We start from the raw sequence: 17623 nt of genomic DNA on the forward strand, positions 1-17623 counted from the left end.
AAAGTGATCCTGACTCCCAGTGCTGCTCTTTGGAAGTCTTGGCTTTAGTATCTTATAAAGCTGCTCAGTGTAAATTTTTACATCAGTTTCCCAGTCCACAGTGATCTATCCACATACTAGCAAGTCCCAAATAAATCCAGGACTCTCCTGAGTTTGTTTGAAATGTTTCTTGTTCTCCTCCGAGTGAGAACTGTTTCCTTTTGGAACATTTTTTTTTCTTTCCAGGAGAAAAATCATTTATAAGTCAATAGAAGAGCATTACAAAGAGAAAGTTGACACAGATTTAACCTCTTCTGTACATCTACCTTATTGTTACATGGGTGCAGCTTTGTCTACTGAGGGTAAAGCATAAAACTGAATGTCAAATGAGGAAGTGTGCTATCTAGACAATTGTGAAATAACTAAGATTGGCTTGAAATAAAAAGCAAGAGTTACATTAGTGATGACTCTTTATTATTTTCCTGTGCAGTCTTCTTTTAAAGGGGAATTTTAGGAAATTCTAGGTTCAGTTTCCTCACTCTTCTTTCATGAATAAAATGCCGAGTCATCACTAATGTAACTCTTGCTTTTTAATAAACACAGATGTCTATAGGTCATCCTATGACTTATAGGTATGTCTGTGTTGAACACATTTTCAGTCTCTCATGGGTACATTCTCCTCACAATGCTCTGGTCTTCTCTTTATCTTAGCTAAAATATAAAGAAACAAACAATATATCTTTAATAATGAAACATTTCACCGATGAGATGGAGACCTGTTCTGGGAAACACACTCACGGTTATACCTGCTTTGATGTTTGCCTAACATTCAAATATGTTTAGTGTCTTACTCAAAAGAAGTGTTTTCCCCTTAGTATTCTTAAGATTAATACTATATAAAGAAGGGCATCTCAAACCTTTTGATCAATTCACCATGAACATGATGAGAGACAGGTGTGGGGTCTTTAAGAGGAGGTGTTTTGAAAATAGCATGGAAATAGAACTTCAGTGTCAGGAAGATAAGTTGTCTTGTTGCTAAACAACATGTCCCAAAAAACATTTAGGAGAAAGGGGTTTAGTTTAACTTACAGTTTAGTTTATGATCAAGGGGAACCAAGGTGGCAACTCAAGGCAGGAACTGAAGCAGAGATCACAGAGAAATATGACTTGCAGGCTTGTTTCTCTGGATTCACAGCCTGGCTTTTTATGCAATCTAGGACCACCTGCCCAGGTGGCACCACTCATATGAATCATGATTCAAGCCCCATCGATTTGTCTACAGGCTAATCTGATGGAGGCAGTTTCTTAACTGAGGTTCCTTCTTCCCAGGTGACTATTTTATGTCAAGTTGAGCAAAACTCAGTGGCACCTGGACTGAATCACATTCACATCTATCTTGTTATTTTATTGTGTTTATTGTATTACATTCATTTGTATTTCATACAGGAATTATTGTGTCATAAGTTTTATAGCACCTAATTTCCTAAGTATACTCAGCAATAAATCTGGATGAATTATGTTATCAATTGTCTTCTTTTTTTCAGCCTTTTGAAAAAAAAGTTACCTTATAAAATGTTTCATTTTAATTAAATGTTTTAATTAGATAATTTTCATCAAATTCTAGTAATGGATTCCCAACTTGCATTAGCTACCATCTTTATAACTTTTTCAAAGACAGACTAATAGATTTTCTTTGTCAAGAGAGACTGTGAGGATAGATTGGTTTTCTGGTATGTTTTTAAATACCTTCAGGCAGGTAAATGTGTCTGTCCTTGGGATAACCTGGGAGTATAACCACTGATGATGCCCAGTGTCCTCACTAATTTGTGTTGAGCACGGCTTAGGCCTGTTGCATCACAAAAGTTCTGCAGGCAATTAAAGTATTCAGCCCTTGATACTTAAGCGAGGCCTGGGGGTTATTAGCACCATCTTAATCTATGTTTATTAGAAAGATGTTGAAGACAATCTTAGACACACATTTAAAAGTTGTGATTCCACCCATTAAATATTCTCCATCAAAGAGCATATCGGCCCAACACTATTCTACCCTTTCTCACTAATCTAGTTGCCTTTATTTATGAATGAAATACCCTGATTACCAGAAGGAGAAAAGATTTTGGTTGGCCTTGATTTAAAGAGACAGGGAAAGACTGGGATTCTCCATTCCCACTGAAGCAGATGTGGCACTTACCCTAAAACCTCCCCCTCGGCCTGATCTGCAAAGCCTCAGCTGCCTTTCAACATCAGCAATTTGGGAACTAAGGCTTTAACCCAGGATGTCTGAAGAACATTTCAGATACAAACTGGAACACACATGAACCCAAAAATTCTCACTCTTTTAATTTTATTTAGAATTCTCCTATGAAATGAAAGACCTAAGGCATTCTTCCCCATCTCCATGACCCAACTTCATAAATCTAAACGAAGGTAACACTGAAAGAGTTTATTCCAGTTCCATCTTCACATTTGTGCACACACTTTCACTCATCTAGAATTCTGCTTTCCTTTCTCTCTCATCATTGCGACTCATCCTTTGTTGCCTAAAGTCCTATCTCTGAAGCAGACAATGAAAATTAATGTACATTTTTTCCCTTCTAATGCCATAGGCCAAAAAGTGTGCTGCATTGTTTAGATAATACCTGCATATTATCTTGTTTTATTATAAGTATCTTGAATTTAAAAAAAATAATGCTATATTCCTTTTCTGTCCTAATTTGGTACCTTATTTTGTAAGAGAATTACATAATTAATCCTTTTCACTACTCTTACATTTTAAAAAGACTGTATGTCTCTGGTGTTTCCCTGTAATAGATCCTATGATTATTCCACCATTCACACATTTAGCTGCTTCACAATCAGCTGGGCTTTGGGATTCTTCTTGGTGCAGCCTTGAAGCCTGAATGGCTCATACTAAATCTGTTTAAGGAGCATAGACACCAGCCAGAAAATGCCTTATCCTTTACATGTTAGTATGCAAATGGTACACTTCTCATATTGCTTAGCCCTGTTCCTGCCTCAGTCACCACTGCATCTGTCTTATATCTCAGTGCTTTACAGATGCTGGATAGTAAGTGAATTAGAAACATTATTTCATTAAACTAAGCAGGAACAAAAGTTCCTAATTATTCCTATTTCTAAAATAGACCATGAAGTCACAGTAATATTTGGCTATAGAACTTTAATAGGTCGCTCTTATATATCTTCATATTTTTGTATTTTGTATCATACAAAAATAACTAATAATTATAGAAAATATCCATAAAGAGGCCAGTGTGATGACTCAGAAACTCGTGTTACTCATACATGGAGCAACACCTTGAAACCTCAGTGCCTTTCTTGAGATCCAATGGGAAAGAAGAAAATTGATACCCACAAGTTGTCATCTGATTTCCACACATCATACCCACACATGTACAAATAAGAAGATTTAGAATTTTTTTAAACAAGGAGACCCCCATTTTGTGAAATAAAAAACCCACAATTACTTAAAATTTACAATTCACATATAACTGCAACAAACATCAGGGAAAACCATCTATTTACATACTACTATGCATGTCTGTTATTCAATATCAAAATAATAAAGCCAGCAAGTCAATCATGATTAAATTAATTTCTGATTGTCACATTAATATGTGTGTCAAAATTTACATAACCATTGATTTTAGAATATTAAGTTATTTCAGTTTGGGGCATTTATAAACAGTGATGTTATAAATAAAATTCATCACATATGTCTTTATTCAAACATATGCTTATAATAAACATTAGGAGGTAAGACCACTAGTTTTAGAAACTACCCACAGTTGTCCAACATGGGATAAGTACATGGAACCATAATGTTTGAACTACTGGGGTTGACACAATAGATCAGTAGATAAAGTGCTTTGTGGGCAAAGCTGGGCTACAAGTTCAGTCCCCTATGTAAAGGTAGATGGAGAGAACTGACTGCTCAAAGTTTTCTTCTGCCTCCTGCGTGTGTGTTCATGCTTACATTCACATATATACACCACACATGCATGCATGGGCATGAGTGTGCATAGTGCATGCGTGTGCATACACAGCTATATACTAATAAGGCATATTTAAATTTTGTTCTACTTTAGTATGTCTTCAAGAGCAAGGGGTTATATAAAACAATAAGCTGCTCCTTTGGCTTTATCATTTCTTAAGTGGTTGCAGAGATTGGAATATAATAAAATGAATGATACCACTGAAAAATACTCACGTTCCTTTTGAGGGTAAGTTTCAGCTTGGAGATGTTTGAATTCATAATATGGTATCTCACGCTTGAATATAGATGCAAGAACATTATCAAGTTCTTCGATGCTTTTCTGTTTTCAAATGAAAAGGAAATTTTAAATTAGCCAAGAGGATGCTTGTGTTTCAGTGAATGGCTAATGCACTAATGCACACATAGGTAGTACTAACTAGACTAATGGGTTATAAATAAGAAAGACATGATGTTAGGAGTGGGACATTTTGGGGGAACATGAGAACTGGAGATGGGAATGGGGGGTATAGGTGGAAACAGGAAAAAAAGACAAACAAAAAGTTGGCAAACTCCCAAAATTAGGGAGTTAAGTAGTTAGTAGCATCATGATTCCAAGTTATGCTTCCATCCTCTCACATTTATACCTACAGATTAGTGATGCCCCTAGTCTCCATGAGTGATATCTTTTAGTTCAGTGGGGGATAGTTGGTACAGAAGCCCATAACTGGCCAAAATCCTGAGAAAAGTGGATGCTGGAATTCTGAGGCTTAAATGAGACAGCTCTATGCCCAGTCCAAAGGCTCAGGAAACATCCCAGAATAAGAAGCCTGGAAGATGTGCAGCTGAAAGATGCTTTCTGGATATGACATAGCTGCTGAACTCAGGAAACCACTGCAGCTATGGGGATCTGCACAAGATTGATCAAGTCAACATTTCGTCATGGATGGGGAAGGGGTCCACGAGGTCCCACTTCTCCATGATAGACTACTGGAAGTTAACAGTTGTTGTGGGATGGATTATCATTTCTTCAGCAGAGAAGTCGCTCATGTGAACATAGAAAGTGGGAGGAAAGTGGGATAATGGGTGACTTGTGGTGTTGATGGGTATTATCAGCTACACTGATTCACTTGTATTCAAGAAAGCAAGAACTCTAGAGCTGTCTTCATATATTTCATGTCTAAAACTCTCTCACAACTACATTTAGTGATAGGATAGGTTAGAACCCGTCTTGTGGACCGGTGCACCCCCAGCTTTCATCAAAGGAGCTTCTCCTTGCACTGGATGGTAATTAACATGGAGCCTCTCGGCTGGTCAATGTACAGAGAATTAACTGGGAAGTTCTCAATCCTAAATGGGGCATGCATAGTCCAGCCTGTGCTGGTCAGTGTTATGTCAGCTTGACACAGAGAGGAGGGAACCACAGCAAGGGGAACTGTATTAAAAAGTCACAGCACTGGGAAGGTGAGAAGCACTACTTTAAACAGTTAGGCAATCTCTCTCTGTCGCTGTCTCTCCATCTCTGTCTCTGTTTCTCTGTCTATTTCTCTGTCTCTCTGTCTCTGTCTCTCTGCCTCTGTTTCTCTGTCTCTCTGTCTCTGTTTCTCTGTCTCTGTCTCTCTGTTTCTCTGTCTCTGTCTCTCTCTGTTTCTCTGTCTCTGTCTCTCTGTCTCACTGTCTCTCTCTGCCTCTGTCTCTGTCTCTCTCTTTCTGTTTACCTCCAAGAAGTTTGGAAGTTAATTTAAAAAGCATTATTTAAATGGATAAATCTTAAGGAAAAGCAATAGATTCTCCTTAGACAACTTAATTTTTCTAACTTTTGAATGAGTCATTTCATTCCATTGAAACCATGAATACTGAAATAATCATTAAAGTTCAAGGCAACCTAAGATTTATTTCAAATTTTGTATATCTTGCTGATGAGATATGTATAGAATCCTTCCCTTAACTGACTTGCAAATAATATGACAGGAAAAAATAGTTTTGAAATCTTGTTTCTCCAGTTCTGATTTGGGAGTCTAAGAAATATATTACTGATACACATCATATGTCAACACTAGTGAGTAACTACTATTTGTTTTTCCCCACACTCTTTGACCGAGTTCTTAGACATCAATGAAATGGAGTCACCCCAACCTAGACAGCAGTCTGCATAGCACTCTATGGAATGAGCTTCTCATGGCAGCTTTTCTCTGCTTGAACAAATGCATCAATCTGCTTTCACTTCAAAAAATTTAAACTGAAAACACATAGCTTTTAAGGTATTTGGAATGTAAGTTTTGCTACTGTAATACAGAGATGCAAATGGACAATGGCTTAAACAAAGCCAAGGCCTGTGCCTCTTAAACATAGAAACCAGCAATTACAGCCCAGGGTGAATAATGTAGCATCCTTCTGTGACTGAGGATCTAGGCTTGTGCTAGGACTAACTGCTTTCCATTGTCTTTACAGTTGAGGATGGCTTATCTGTTACTCCTATGTTGGCCTTTCAGACAACCAATAGGACAGTGCCAGGAAAACATGGCTACCTGATATGAATGCTTCTAAATTTCCATCTGGCTTTTCATGGACATACTATGCCATTGAGTTTTACTTAGACATATGACTGTTTGCTGAATTCGGAGAAGAAACTGAAGTATTTGTCTGCTTGGCTAAGAATGTTATATCATAATATAATTAGGGGTAGTCATGAGAAAACAGATTAGAATCTAGAGAGCATTTTATCATAATCATAAACTAAAACCCAAAGGCACTGACTATCTCCTGCTTATCTATTACCAATAGTTTGTAACAACTTATCACTAAATCTACAAAACAAGACAAGCATTTAAACAATTATAATACTAACATATTCAAAGAAGTATCTTTTGAAAATGGCTTATAAAAGGATGGCATCCTTTCTTCTTAAAGGAGTTTTGGCACATTCCTTTTGGCTTGTTTGGAGAGCCATTTTCCAATCCTGTGACAGAATTGGTCTCGTTACTCCTGTTCCTACAGTCATTATATTTGACCATAATCCTTCAATGGCCTCTCATTTTTCTGCTTCCGTCAGAAGCATTAATATTTCAGCTATGCTCCACTAACTCCTCAAAAGTCTGTGCCTGTGTTATAATGGCTGTTGGAACACAGAGCTCTAATTATTTGGTGATTTGAGACTGGGAGGGAAGCTTAATGTGTACCATTCTCTGACCCCTTCATTCATTTGTCCAACAAAGTGGATATCAAGCAATCACATGCCTAGCAATATCTGTGGTTCTGAAGATGAAATGGAAACATGAATAGGCAATTTTGTGCTTTGGAGCCTTGAATAAAATGACAGACATTAATTTAAGAAATAGTCTACATCTTGGTATACATCAAGTTACATGTCATCAGTATTATGAAGAGATAAATTAGGGGAGTATAGGAGAATGTCACTGAACAAAATACACTGGAATTAAAATTTTGTGGATGAGTTAGAATGAACTAAGTGAGGTTAGTGAAGAAAAGAAGGTGTCTGTAAAAGATATGTGCAAAGGCCCTGTGGCAGACTACAGAACCTGGCCCAAGAAACAAAATAACACCATACCTGGTAGGTGTAGGAAGAAGAGGAGTAAGATTAACTTGGACAGAGTAGTAGAGTCAGTGTCTGCACAGCTATATTGCTCTTGTTAAACATTCTCAATGTGTATAAGTTGAGAACATTTTTACCTGATATGGGTGTATGCATATGGAAGCCAGGATCCAACACCGGTTGTCTTGCTCTGTTGACCACCACCTACCCATTGTTTTCAGAAAGGGCCACTCACTGAATCTGGATCTCATCAATTTGACAAACTCCAATAATAATAATTATTATTTTCAATCTGGACGTGGAATAGTGACTAGCACAGAAAGGGAAGTGTGAAGGTGGCAGCCATAGGAGGCTGAGTAGTGGGTTCACAAAAGTACACACTGCAGAGGTAAGCACTAATGTCCAGAGCACAGTGCAGTGGCCGCAGCTAAGCATAACCTACTCCATACTGAGTGAAGGTCATAAGGAGTGGAGCCAGTGGTGTGCAGATGAGAAATGATCTGGAGGAGAGAATGCTCATCACCTGCATCTTGTCAGTATGCACTGGACACATTGGAATACCACATTATGCCCCTCAATGTGTATAATTGTTAGATTTTAATTTAAAAAGAAGACACAGAGAGCCTCCCATATTCTCAAGTCAGATCACTTGAAAGGAGAATTTTTATAATATAGCAATTGAACATTTCATCATGGAACATAAAACTTATGGAATATTTGTGTTTGAAGAAACCTCAAGAGAGCAAGTATTCTAGATTCCTCATTGGACACCCGAAAAAGTCTTTCAGCATGAAAGAAACCCATCTTCTTCAAACTAAGTGGTTGCTGCTTTAACAAGGAATTACAATGCATGCTCAGATCAACCCAAATCTCTGAAGCTACTCAGCCAAAAGCAAACTACAGAACTTGTGGTTCACTGCAACACTGAGACATGAAGGAGAATGAGAGCGCAAGTCTTCATCTGTCTGGTCTAACACACTTCTGAGAGTCGGAGATTGCATGAGCAGCAGGTATTTTTAGGGGTTACTTTCACTTCTCTCACTACCTTCTTTGCATACTGGGTGGATAGTTTTTCACTAAGTTATTCAAATAATATTAAAAAAAGAAGGTGTCACTAGGTTTTCTTCATATTCTGAAGTAATAAATGCTAGTTGTGACCCATTCACAAGGACATAACTGTGGAAAAGATGATGGCTTTACAAAGATGAAGAACATAGCCTAGTTTAACCAAGTGTGATGGGGGGGGCAGGAAAAATAGTGCTGAAATATATTTCTGCATAATATGAGCACATAGCAACCTCAAAAATATACTAAGTTGAATGGTGATATACTGAAGAAACATGGAGGAATGCTCTGCTAAGAGATGGTTCTGGCAAAGCTTTGCGACCCACTATCATATGCATAGAAATGAGTTTGACTATTCCTGTCCTTTGAGAACATCAAGCTGGCTGCACCTGAGCTCTCTGACTAACACCAGCGCTGCTCCCTGCATTTGCACCCTGCATCAAAAGGGGCTGGTGAGAACAGAAAGGTTAGCACTGACCTTCTGAGACCAATACGGGTCTACTGGAAAATTTAAAAAATTACTAGAAAGAAAAGGGGTTCCCAGAAGAGAATGCTCAAAAGAAACAATTCTGAGCACAAGCCTAACTGGGTAAAGAAATTTCCCTTAAGATAATTAATAGCATAAGAAGCACACTGAGTGAATGTCCACAGTGTTTGGTTCCCAAGTCATGAGCAAGATGACTGATAATTGCTATATTCTTTTATCATTTGACCTGGTTTCGCTTATGTACCTTATGTAGTGATTTCTTTTAAAAAGATGACACTTTGCTGTCCCCAAGACACTTGTGTAAATAGGAAGAAATTCTCCCAGGTTTTAATTATCTTGGTGAAAGAGAAATTGCAGTATTTCTATCTCTGATATTTGAATTTTAATTATCCCCCCAAATTGTTTAGATATTTTGTTCTGTTTTGAAGAGCCCATGCTGTCTGTTTTAAGTAATGCACTATGAATTGAGCCTTTATTTGGCTGGGATTTTAGTATTTATCATGAAGGAAAAAAATGATGAACTGACCTAAGATCGTTAAGTTAATTGAGGTAAAGTGTTCTAAACCTTAACGGACATTACTAGAACAAAACAAAATCAGCTCTTTCATTAATTCTTTATTAAAACTCATAGAATGATTATGTTGTCCTGTTGTTTAATAGCTTTTAAGTATCATATAAAGTCTCTTATTGTGAGTTCTTGGAAAACTGAAGATTAAAACCCACAGATTTCTCATTAAGTACTCGTTCCTCAAACTCACACTGGGTTTAGATGCCCAATAGCATTTAAGTGGCTATAGAAGAGTCCTGTTAATAATCTCAGATAATATTATTATCTGCCATTGAGTCATGTGACAACTTTACAGCGGTTTTACAATATGCCATTTCAGCCAAGCAGGCAGGGTGTTGACAAACCCACACTTGCTGGGACATTTTCTTACAAATAAACAATAATTATGGTCAGTATGATTACAATGTGTGTTGTTTTGAATAGTGGTATTCAATTGGCCATTTGCAAAGTATACAAATTATTGGGTTTCGTGACAGCATCATAAAGAGGGAAAAATCACTGTAGTGTTCTATCTGAACTCACAAAAGCAGTTTGTACCTGACTGACCTTAAAACATACCAAGGGAATGTCTCTGCAGTTCTTCCTCCAACAAATGTAGGCTCTTCCTTTGAGTAAGCTTACAGATAATATGTGCAGACTAAGATGAACCCAGTCCACATGCAGTCTATGCTCTAGGGTATGGACCTAAGCATGGCTACTCTTTTTAGCCTATGATAGAACTCTTGGGCTGGCCTAGGCCCCAGTGTGCTTGCCCAGAGCCCACTATGCTTGCCTTAATCCCCCAGTATTCCCTGGGCTCTGAGGTTAGCAGCAAAATCTTCACATCTCTTCCCATTCAGGTACATTAACCCTAACTCTAATGTCTTGCTTTTCCAGTGGGAAGTTTGCTGTCCATAGGCTAGACAAGCTCTGTCTTTGGAGACTCAGTGTCCATGTTGATCCTGATAGCAAGGCTGGATCGAGTCTGTCTTCTCTGTACAGGATTCTGGGCTTGGGGGGAAGGGAAACACTATAGCATAGCCACAGTCCTTTCTCACCCCTCAGACACAGGGCCAAAATAAATTAGCATTTTTATAGTTTCCTAAAATCTTCTCATTTACTACTCATAACTTCTACAGTGGAAATCATAACTTTCACATTATTTTGTTTTAAAAAATGCATCCAGAATTTAATCCACATTAAATTTTCACTATATACTACCTGCCTCCTGGCATTAAACCCAGTGCAGGCATGTATTTGGAAACTATTTTACTTCTATACCAGCCGTAGATGCAGAATACTGCATCTTCCCTTTATTAAGTTTTAGTTATGAATAGAACTTTTAATACAAGACAAGGTAGACTTGACACAAGAAAATGAAGCAATCTGGGTTTTAAGCTATTATGTTGGCACTTGTTTTGTGACTGCAATATAGATGACCTGTCAGTTGTCTTCAGACTTTCCAGTCTGACAAATGGTATTTTACTCTCTGTTCTTTTCTAAAGACAATTGCCTTTTCCACTTTCCTAAAATGCACCACTCACAAAGAAGAATGCTGAAGAAGAAAGAGTGGCGCAAAGTAAGTCAAGCCTCCAGTGTCAGTCACAAAAGGCTCTGGCAGCCTGTCAACATCACTGCCATTGACAGTTTCTTGACAGTTCTCGAAGGACTTGTCATGGTAAATGTGAAGATCACACTGAATGAACGAACCCTCCCTCCTCTTCCACTCCCTCCTGACTTTCTCTCTCAGCAAGCCAATTAAGCAAAGTTTGTAATTCTAATTTCCAAGTAGAAAAAAAAAATCAGCCAAACAAACAAACAAATAGAACAAAAACCCCACAAACTTTTGTACTTCCCATATAACATCAAATCTTATAAATTTTCTATTTCACATTAAAACATTTATTTCATATTGAAATTCCATTGGACAAACATTATAAATGATACGTTTAAAGCCCAATTTCTTCCAATTAAAAGTGGGTCGTGTTTTCTTTTTTTTTAATTCAGAAACCAAACTCATACCTTAAGCTTTCTGAGAAATCTTTAAGATACCCAACACATAGGAATATGTGCCACGTATGGGAAATCCATCATGAAATCCCCATGTCTGAGCAAGATTTTGTCACATGAGAGGAAAGACCTGGGGATTAGGACTTTAACTCATGCCTTAGTTTATCTGATTCTTTCTTTGTTGTTTTTTCCTTTGTAGCCCTGGCTGTCCTAGAACTTGCTCAGTAGACCAGGCTGGCCTCTGAACTCATGGAGATCAGCCTGCTTCTACTTCCTGAGTGTACCACTACCTCCTGACCTATCTAGAATTTTTAATGAACATGAATTCTTTAATAATTTTTACTATCAGGTAACAGTAAGAAATGAAAGTCAGAACAATCTAAAAATGTCCTCGTGAAAGTACACGCAAGATTCATTCCAAGAAATTCATTTCTCAATGGTGCGCCTTGATTCTCTCTCTTCCATTATCCATCTGCTCTGTAATCGCTTTAAGTAGAACCTGTCCCGATAGCCGTGTTGTAATGGACAAGCTGTCTCTGAGTGGCATTATCAGGAATGACTTGACTGAAGCAAAGTAATGTGTCTGTATCTCTGCACCTCAAAGAGTGGCTCCTTCTCTTTGTGTGGATCATCCACCCATTCACATTCCACTAAGCCTTACATCAAATCAAGACTTCTCTCTTCCTGCATTAGCCCCTTAGCAAATACTTGATTAGCTGGTTAGACACATCAACTTACCTGGCACAAACTCTCGCCCGGGTCTGACACTCTAAATGGACTTTCTGTTGCTTTTGCTGCTGAACAGTATTTAATCTCTGTTGTGGCTTTGATGATTCCATCACAGTGGATATTGACAGTGACGGAGCCAGCTGGAAAATCTTACAAAACACAAAACAAGAGTTAAGAGCAAAGTATAAAGCACACCAGGGTGTTTGTTTCAATTTTATGAAGAAGAAATACAATTAAATACATGCAAGTTTCTATAAATTTTATGTTAAGGTAAGATTTATTGAAATTCCAGAAAATGTAGCAATTGAGTAGAATGAGAGATCCTGGGGAAAACAAGTATATCCAGAATCTTCAGGATGCTCTCTGGGTAATCCCTCCATCTAACCCTGCCTCCCTGCCTCCCTCTCTGACTTCCTTCCCCCTGACTTCCTCTCTCACTTCCTCCGTCCCTCCATTTATACATCTTTCATTCTGTCCAACCTTTTATCCATCCATCCATTCATCTAAAGCCTTTCTGTAAACAAGTTGTTCAAAATGACTGACAATCTGTACTTTGGATTCCACTGTAGTATACCAACAAAATTAAAATTACATAAAAACCTGGGGCCTTTCATTAAAAAAAATATTTCAATTAAAAATCAGTATTTTAGTGTAACACATTTGAGCAAAATTTGTCTTTGGATTTATATGAAGGATAAATTTTAATAGTTTTTACTCTGTCATTGAGATATTACTCAACTTCTCCTGGAGTATGTCATTCAAAATCTGGGGTTCAGAAGTATAATGAAAAGACCAACATCCTGAACAGCCATGAATGTTTAACTTTCTTAAGCATTCTTCACAAGTCATCTTGTGAAGAGGTAAGCATATCCCCTCATCGTTTAGCTCAGGTAAATTCAAAGTCAACAAAAGGAATCTGAAAGTGAACAAGATCAAGGAGCTAAAATTTCCATCTTCGCAGTCTTGAAAAGATGTTTTACTTGCATTATATAATGTTATGCACCAGAGAGCATCACTATCTCCCCCCCAAATAGACATCCAATGAGAAGAAGGGAGAGCACAACACATTACATCTCATGAGCTAATGTGGGACCATGTGGTTCAGAGGAAGTTGGTGTTGCTAGAGCCAAATAAAATCAGTTTCAGTGGACTTTTATGTAATTGACTTCCGCTTAATGTATGGTTTCAGCTTAAAACACTTTAAAATAGTTTTCCAGAAAAATAATACCCAGAAATCATAAACTGAACATAAATTTATTTATCAATTGTTTCTTTCCTGTGAAGTCAAACACGCTGCTCTTTTCATGAGATATGAAATTATAATTCATCTTATCTAGAGCACAGTTTCATAATTAATAAAAAGAGTCAATGCTTTTATTCATGCATTACATATTTCTTTCAACTTCTAATTAGTATCCCCCCTGCTGTTTGGCTTGTTTCCTCCTGGTGTTGCTGGTACCAGAGGAATACTTTGTTTCTTCTGCATAGAAATTAGTTAATACTTCTAGTTGAAAACCTTAGCATGCTTCTAAGATTTAGCTATAGGCTGGAACTATAGTAATTTCAAATTGCTTTAGTCATTGGAAAAAGTTGGTCCCTGGGAAAATTGAGTGATTAGAGAACCATCAAATTATTGAGCTGAAAGGGTGGGTAGGCCCCTAACTAGATGCATTTCCTCAGGTAAAAAACTAACCACAAAGGTGAAGTAGATCAAAGGGAAAGAAAAGAGTGTGAGAATTTCCTTCCTGGTACTGGATGATTTTTCATTGTTGCCAGCTGAAAACATGTGGCACTGGTGGGGTTTTTTTTCTTTTAAAAAGTCAAAAATTCAAAATTTACTGATTCAGTTTCTAAGCTTTAGCTCAGTTCAAATTCCACAATTGAGTGACACTATGTGGCATCTGTTTTTCTCTAAATGGCTTGTTTCAGTTAGTGTTTTTTATTTTCCTTCAACTTATTATACATATAGGGTTTCATCTTTTGTATGGTTGAATAATATTCATACAAATGCACATATAAATTACACATATCTTTTTACCGATTTCTCTATTCCAACATGACAGTGCAGGGTCGTCCTTCATAAGGTGATTTTATTCCCTTGGGGAATAGCCCTGATTGGAACTGTGGGGTCAGACTGCAATGGTATTTTCAATGTCATAAGGAGGTTATCTTTCCACAATGTTGCATTGTTCCGTTCTCAGCAGCAGGGTAGAGATTTTCCTCCCCACATCCCCTTTGGGGCTTGTTAGTTTTTGTCTTTCTGATAATAGCCATTCTGATGGAGTGAGCTGGTGAGGGTGCTGGTTGTCATTGTATTCCCTGATGGCTTGAGCATTTTACCTCCTATGTGTTGGTCACTTCTTCTTTTGTGTTTCTATTTATATGCTTTTCCTATCCTTTTGTAAATTTATACACGATACTTTGATCACAGCTTGCTCCTTCCCACCTCCTCACATCTCTTTCCTTCCTCCTCATCCATCCATCTCTCTGTCTCATTTCTCCCTCTTTAGGAAACAAATAGGCAAAGGAGGAAAAAAAGCCAAACAAACAAACAAACAAAAACAAACAAATAAATCGGAATAAAAAACCCAGCCAAACACACACACACACACACAAGAAATAATAGTATTGGATTTCATGTATTTTCTGGATATTAATCTCTTATCAAATAGTTTGTAAATACTTTCTCCCCTTCTTTGGCTGTCTCTTAACTCTGCCAATCATTTCCTTTGCTGTGCTGTAGTTTGAGCACACACATGTGTGTGTGTGTGTGGGGGGGTTGTTTTTCTTTTACATTTTATTTTTAATAAAATTTCATTTGTCTATTTTTGTATTTCTTGATTATTCTTTAAAGTATCTTATAAAATGTAGGCAATCTCAGTGTTAAAACATTTTAAATATGTCTTTTTTTCTAATTGTTTTAGAAACCTTGGTGTATTTTATTCCTTTTCCTACTCTGGGTATTAAGTTGACCAAACATCAATCTTAAGGAATGTGACTCCTTTTATTTGACAGCTTGATCTGCTACTTGGGAAATATTATTTAAGTGCTTCTTAATTTGCAATATTGACATTTCTGTATTGATTTATTTTAACTAAATTTACTTTGAACCCTGGTACTAATTACTTAGAAATTGTTATGCACTTAATCATTTAAGACTCTGACAAGAGTACTAGGGGCTAGGAAGAAGAAAATAAAAGGAGAGAGAGAGAGAGAGATTGAGAGAGAGAGAGAGAGAGAGAGAGAGAGAGAGAGAGAGAGAGAGAGGGAGAGAGAGAGAGCTTGTCTGAATGTAAGTTACCGAAAATAAGACTCAGCTTCTGAAAACCCAACTGCACTGCCAGCTGAGTGAGGGATCCACAGCATTGTTACTCCCTTCAATAAACAATGCTTGCTTGGAAATATAAATACACTATATAATCACTAGCTGAAGATTTACTTAATATACTTTGCAATTATAAGTACTTTATATTTCTACATTTGTAAGATTAAATATGGTTTTATATAAGATATTTAGGAAGTTCCTATTTTCGAGTTTTGCATGATAATTTTGTGCTCATTTTTTAAAAAAATCCATAAAATAACAAGTAGTCTTACATTTTAAACAATACTTATTTTCACTATTTTTAATTTTTGCATCTTTGAACATCCGTGCGTGAAAGCAGGCACTGGTGGAAGGCAGCATGGGGTCAGATCCCCTGGAGCTGCAAACACAGGAAGTTGGGAGAAGATCAACTCACAACTCTAGGTGTTGGGAATGAACCTAAGGTCTTCTGTGAGAGCAGTGTGTACTCTTAACTGTCCAACCATTTCTCCAGCACAAAGTCATCTTCCGTTTATGTAAAACTCTTGCAAAGACTTTTTCCAAAATTGATAAGCTAATTTTTATCTCGGCACAAGCATATTGTACCATGAGGAAGCATGCTTATTCTGTCTTAAATTTAGCATCCAACACAGTTTAGTATGGAGCAAGCAAAAATGATTAATCAAATGATTAGCATCACAAATGAGATAAGAAAATGATGAGAAGAAGATTGGCAGACATGGTACCATGATTAAAAATACTGAAAAAGAATTAGGCTTTATAAAACAACCAAGACTTTTCCAAGGCTAGGACTGAGGGCAGAAAAAAGGGCAACAGAAAGTTCTTTAATAAAAGTGAGTATATGTGAATCCTCATGCTACATAAAGGAAATAAATTTAATTCCTTATTTAATAGCTACTATATATCAATGTATTCTCCACTGACATATTTAATGATGTTTGATGTTACTGGCTGCTATTTCCGTAAATGGTATACAAACCAAGTTCTAAGGATTTACACAATCTCACTTTTGCAAATCAGATTAATAATAACAATGTTGAACATGTGTGAATTAACACAGGAAGCACCTGCAGAGAAAACTCAGTTTCTGCAGGGAAGTGAAACCATTTATCATAAATCACAGGAAAGGAACTCAGAGAGAGCTTTTATTCTTATTAAAATACAAAATTTCTCACCTGCAGCTTTCATACGCCAGACACTCTTACTCCAACGTGCTGGACGTGTTCTGAGGCGCTTGCTGGTTGATATAAATTCAACCTCTAGAATTTCGCCAATTAGTTCATCTTTCAACAGAATGAATATCTCACCAGGTTTCTGTAAGGTCAAAATGCAATATATTAAGCATTTCAAAGAGTTGTCCTTCACCAAAGTGCCTGCTATGTTCATTAGTGATCAAACTCTTAAAACTGTCAGTCAGAGCCGGGCGTGGTGGCACACGCCTTTAATCCCTGCACTCGGGAGGCAGAGGCAGGCAGATTTCTGAGTTTGAGTCCAGCCTGGTCTATAAAGTGAGTTCCAGGACAGCCAGAGCTATACAGAGAAACCCTGTCTCAAAAAATCAACCAAACAAACAAAAAACAAAACAAAAAAAACTGTCAGTAAGTCTGTCCTGTTGCATTTTCAACCATGTTCAGATACAAATACCCAAGATGATGACTCACTACATTTTATGTTTATAACTTTGATATCCATCAAATTCAATTCGACACCCAAACCATGCTTTACAACTGAGAATCAGTGCAAACACAGTTACATCCTTTACTCTTGCTTCTTCCTGCACATCACTTTCTGTCCTATTGTATCAGACCTCAGACCCACAGCAGACAGGAAGATTGGCAGCCATTAGTCCAGTAAGCAAGTCCTCTTCCAAGTACATTCTCTTGACCTTTCAATAGTTTCATTTACTCCTCTCTCTCTCTCTCTCTCTCTCTCTCTCT

General features: G+C 37.3%; 1 protein-coding gene across 2 annotated transcripts in view; it reads right to left on the reverse strand.

Annotated features, from left to right (window-relative positions):
• Bank1 (B cell scaffold protein with ankyrin repeats 1) overlaps positions 1 to 17623 on the reverse strand; it is a 261398-nt gene that overhangs the window by 169199 nt on the left and 74576 nt on the right. For both annotated transcript variants that reach the window (XM_021158678.1, XM_021158677.1), the window contains 3 exons: positions 16862 to 17000; positions 12371 to 12510; positions 4208 to 4313 (listed from right to left, as the gene is read on the reverse strand). In XM_021158678.1, coding sequence (XP_021014337.1) covers positions 4208 to 4313; positions 12371 to 12510; positions 16862 to 17000 — 385 coding nt within the window. The remainder of the gene's footprint in view (positions 1 to 4207; positions 4314 to 12370; positions 12511 to 16861; positions 17001 to 17623) is intronic.

The sequence above is a fragment of the Mus caroli genome, chromosome 3 (genome assembly GCF_900094665.2).
Source record: "Mus caroli chromosome 3, CAROLI_EIJ_v1.1, whole genome shotgun sequence".
In the NCBI taxonomy this organism is placed as follows: Eukaryota; Metazoa; Chordata; class Mammalia; order Rodentia; family Muridae; genus Mus; species Mus caroli.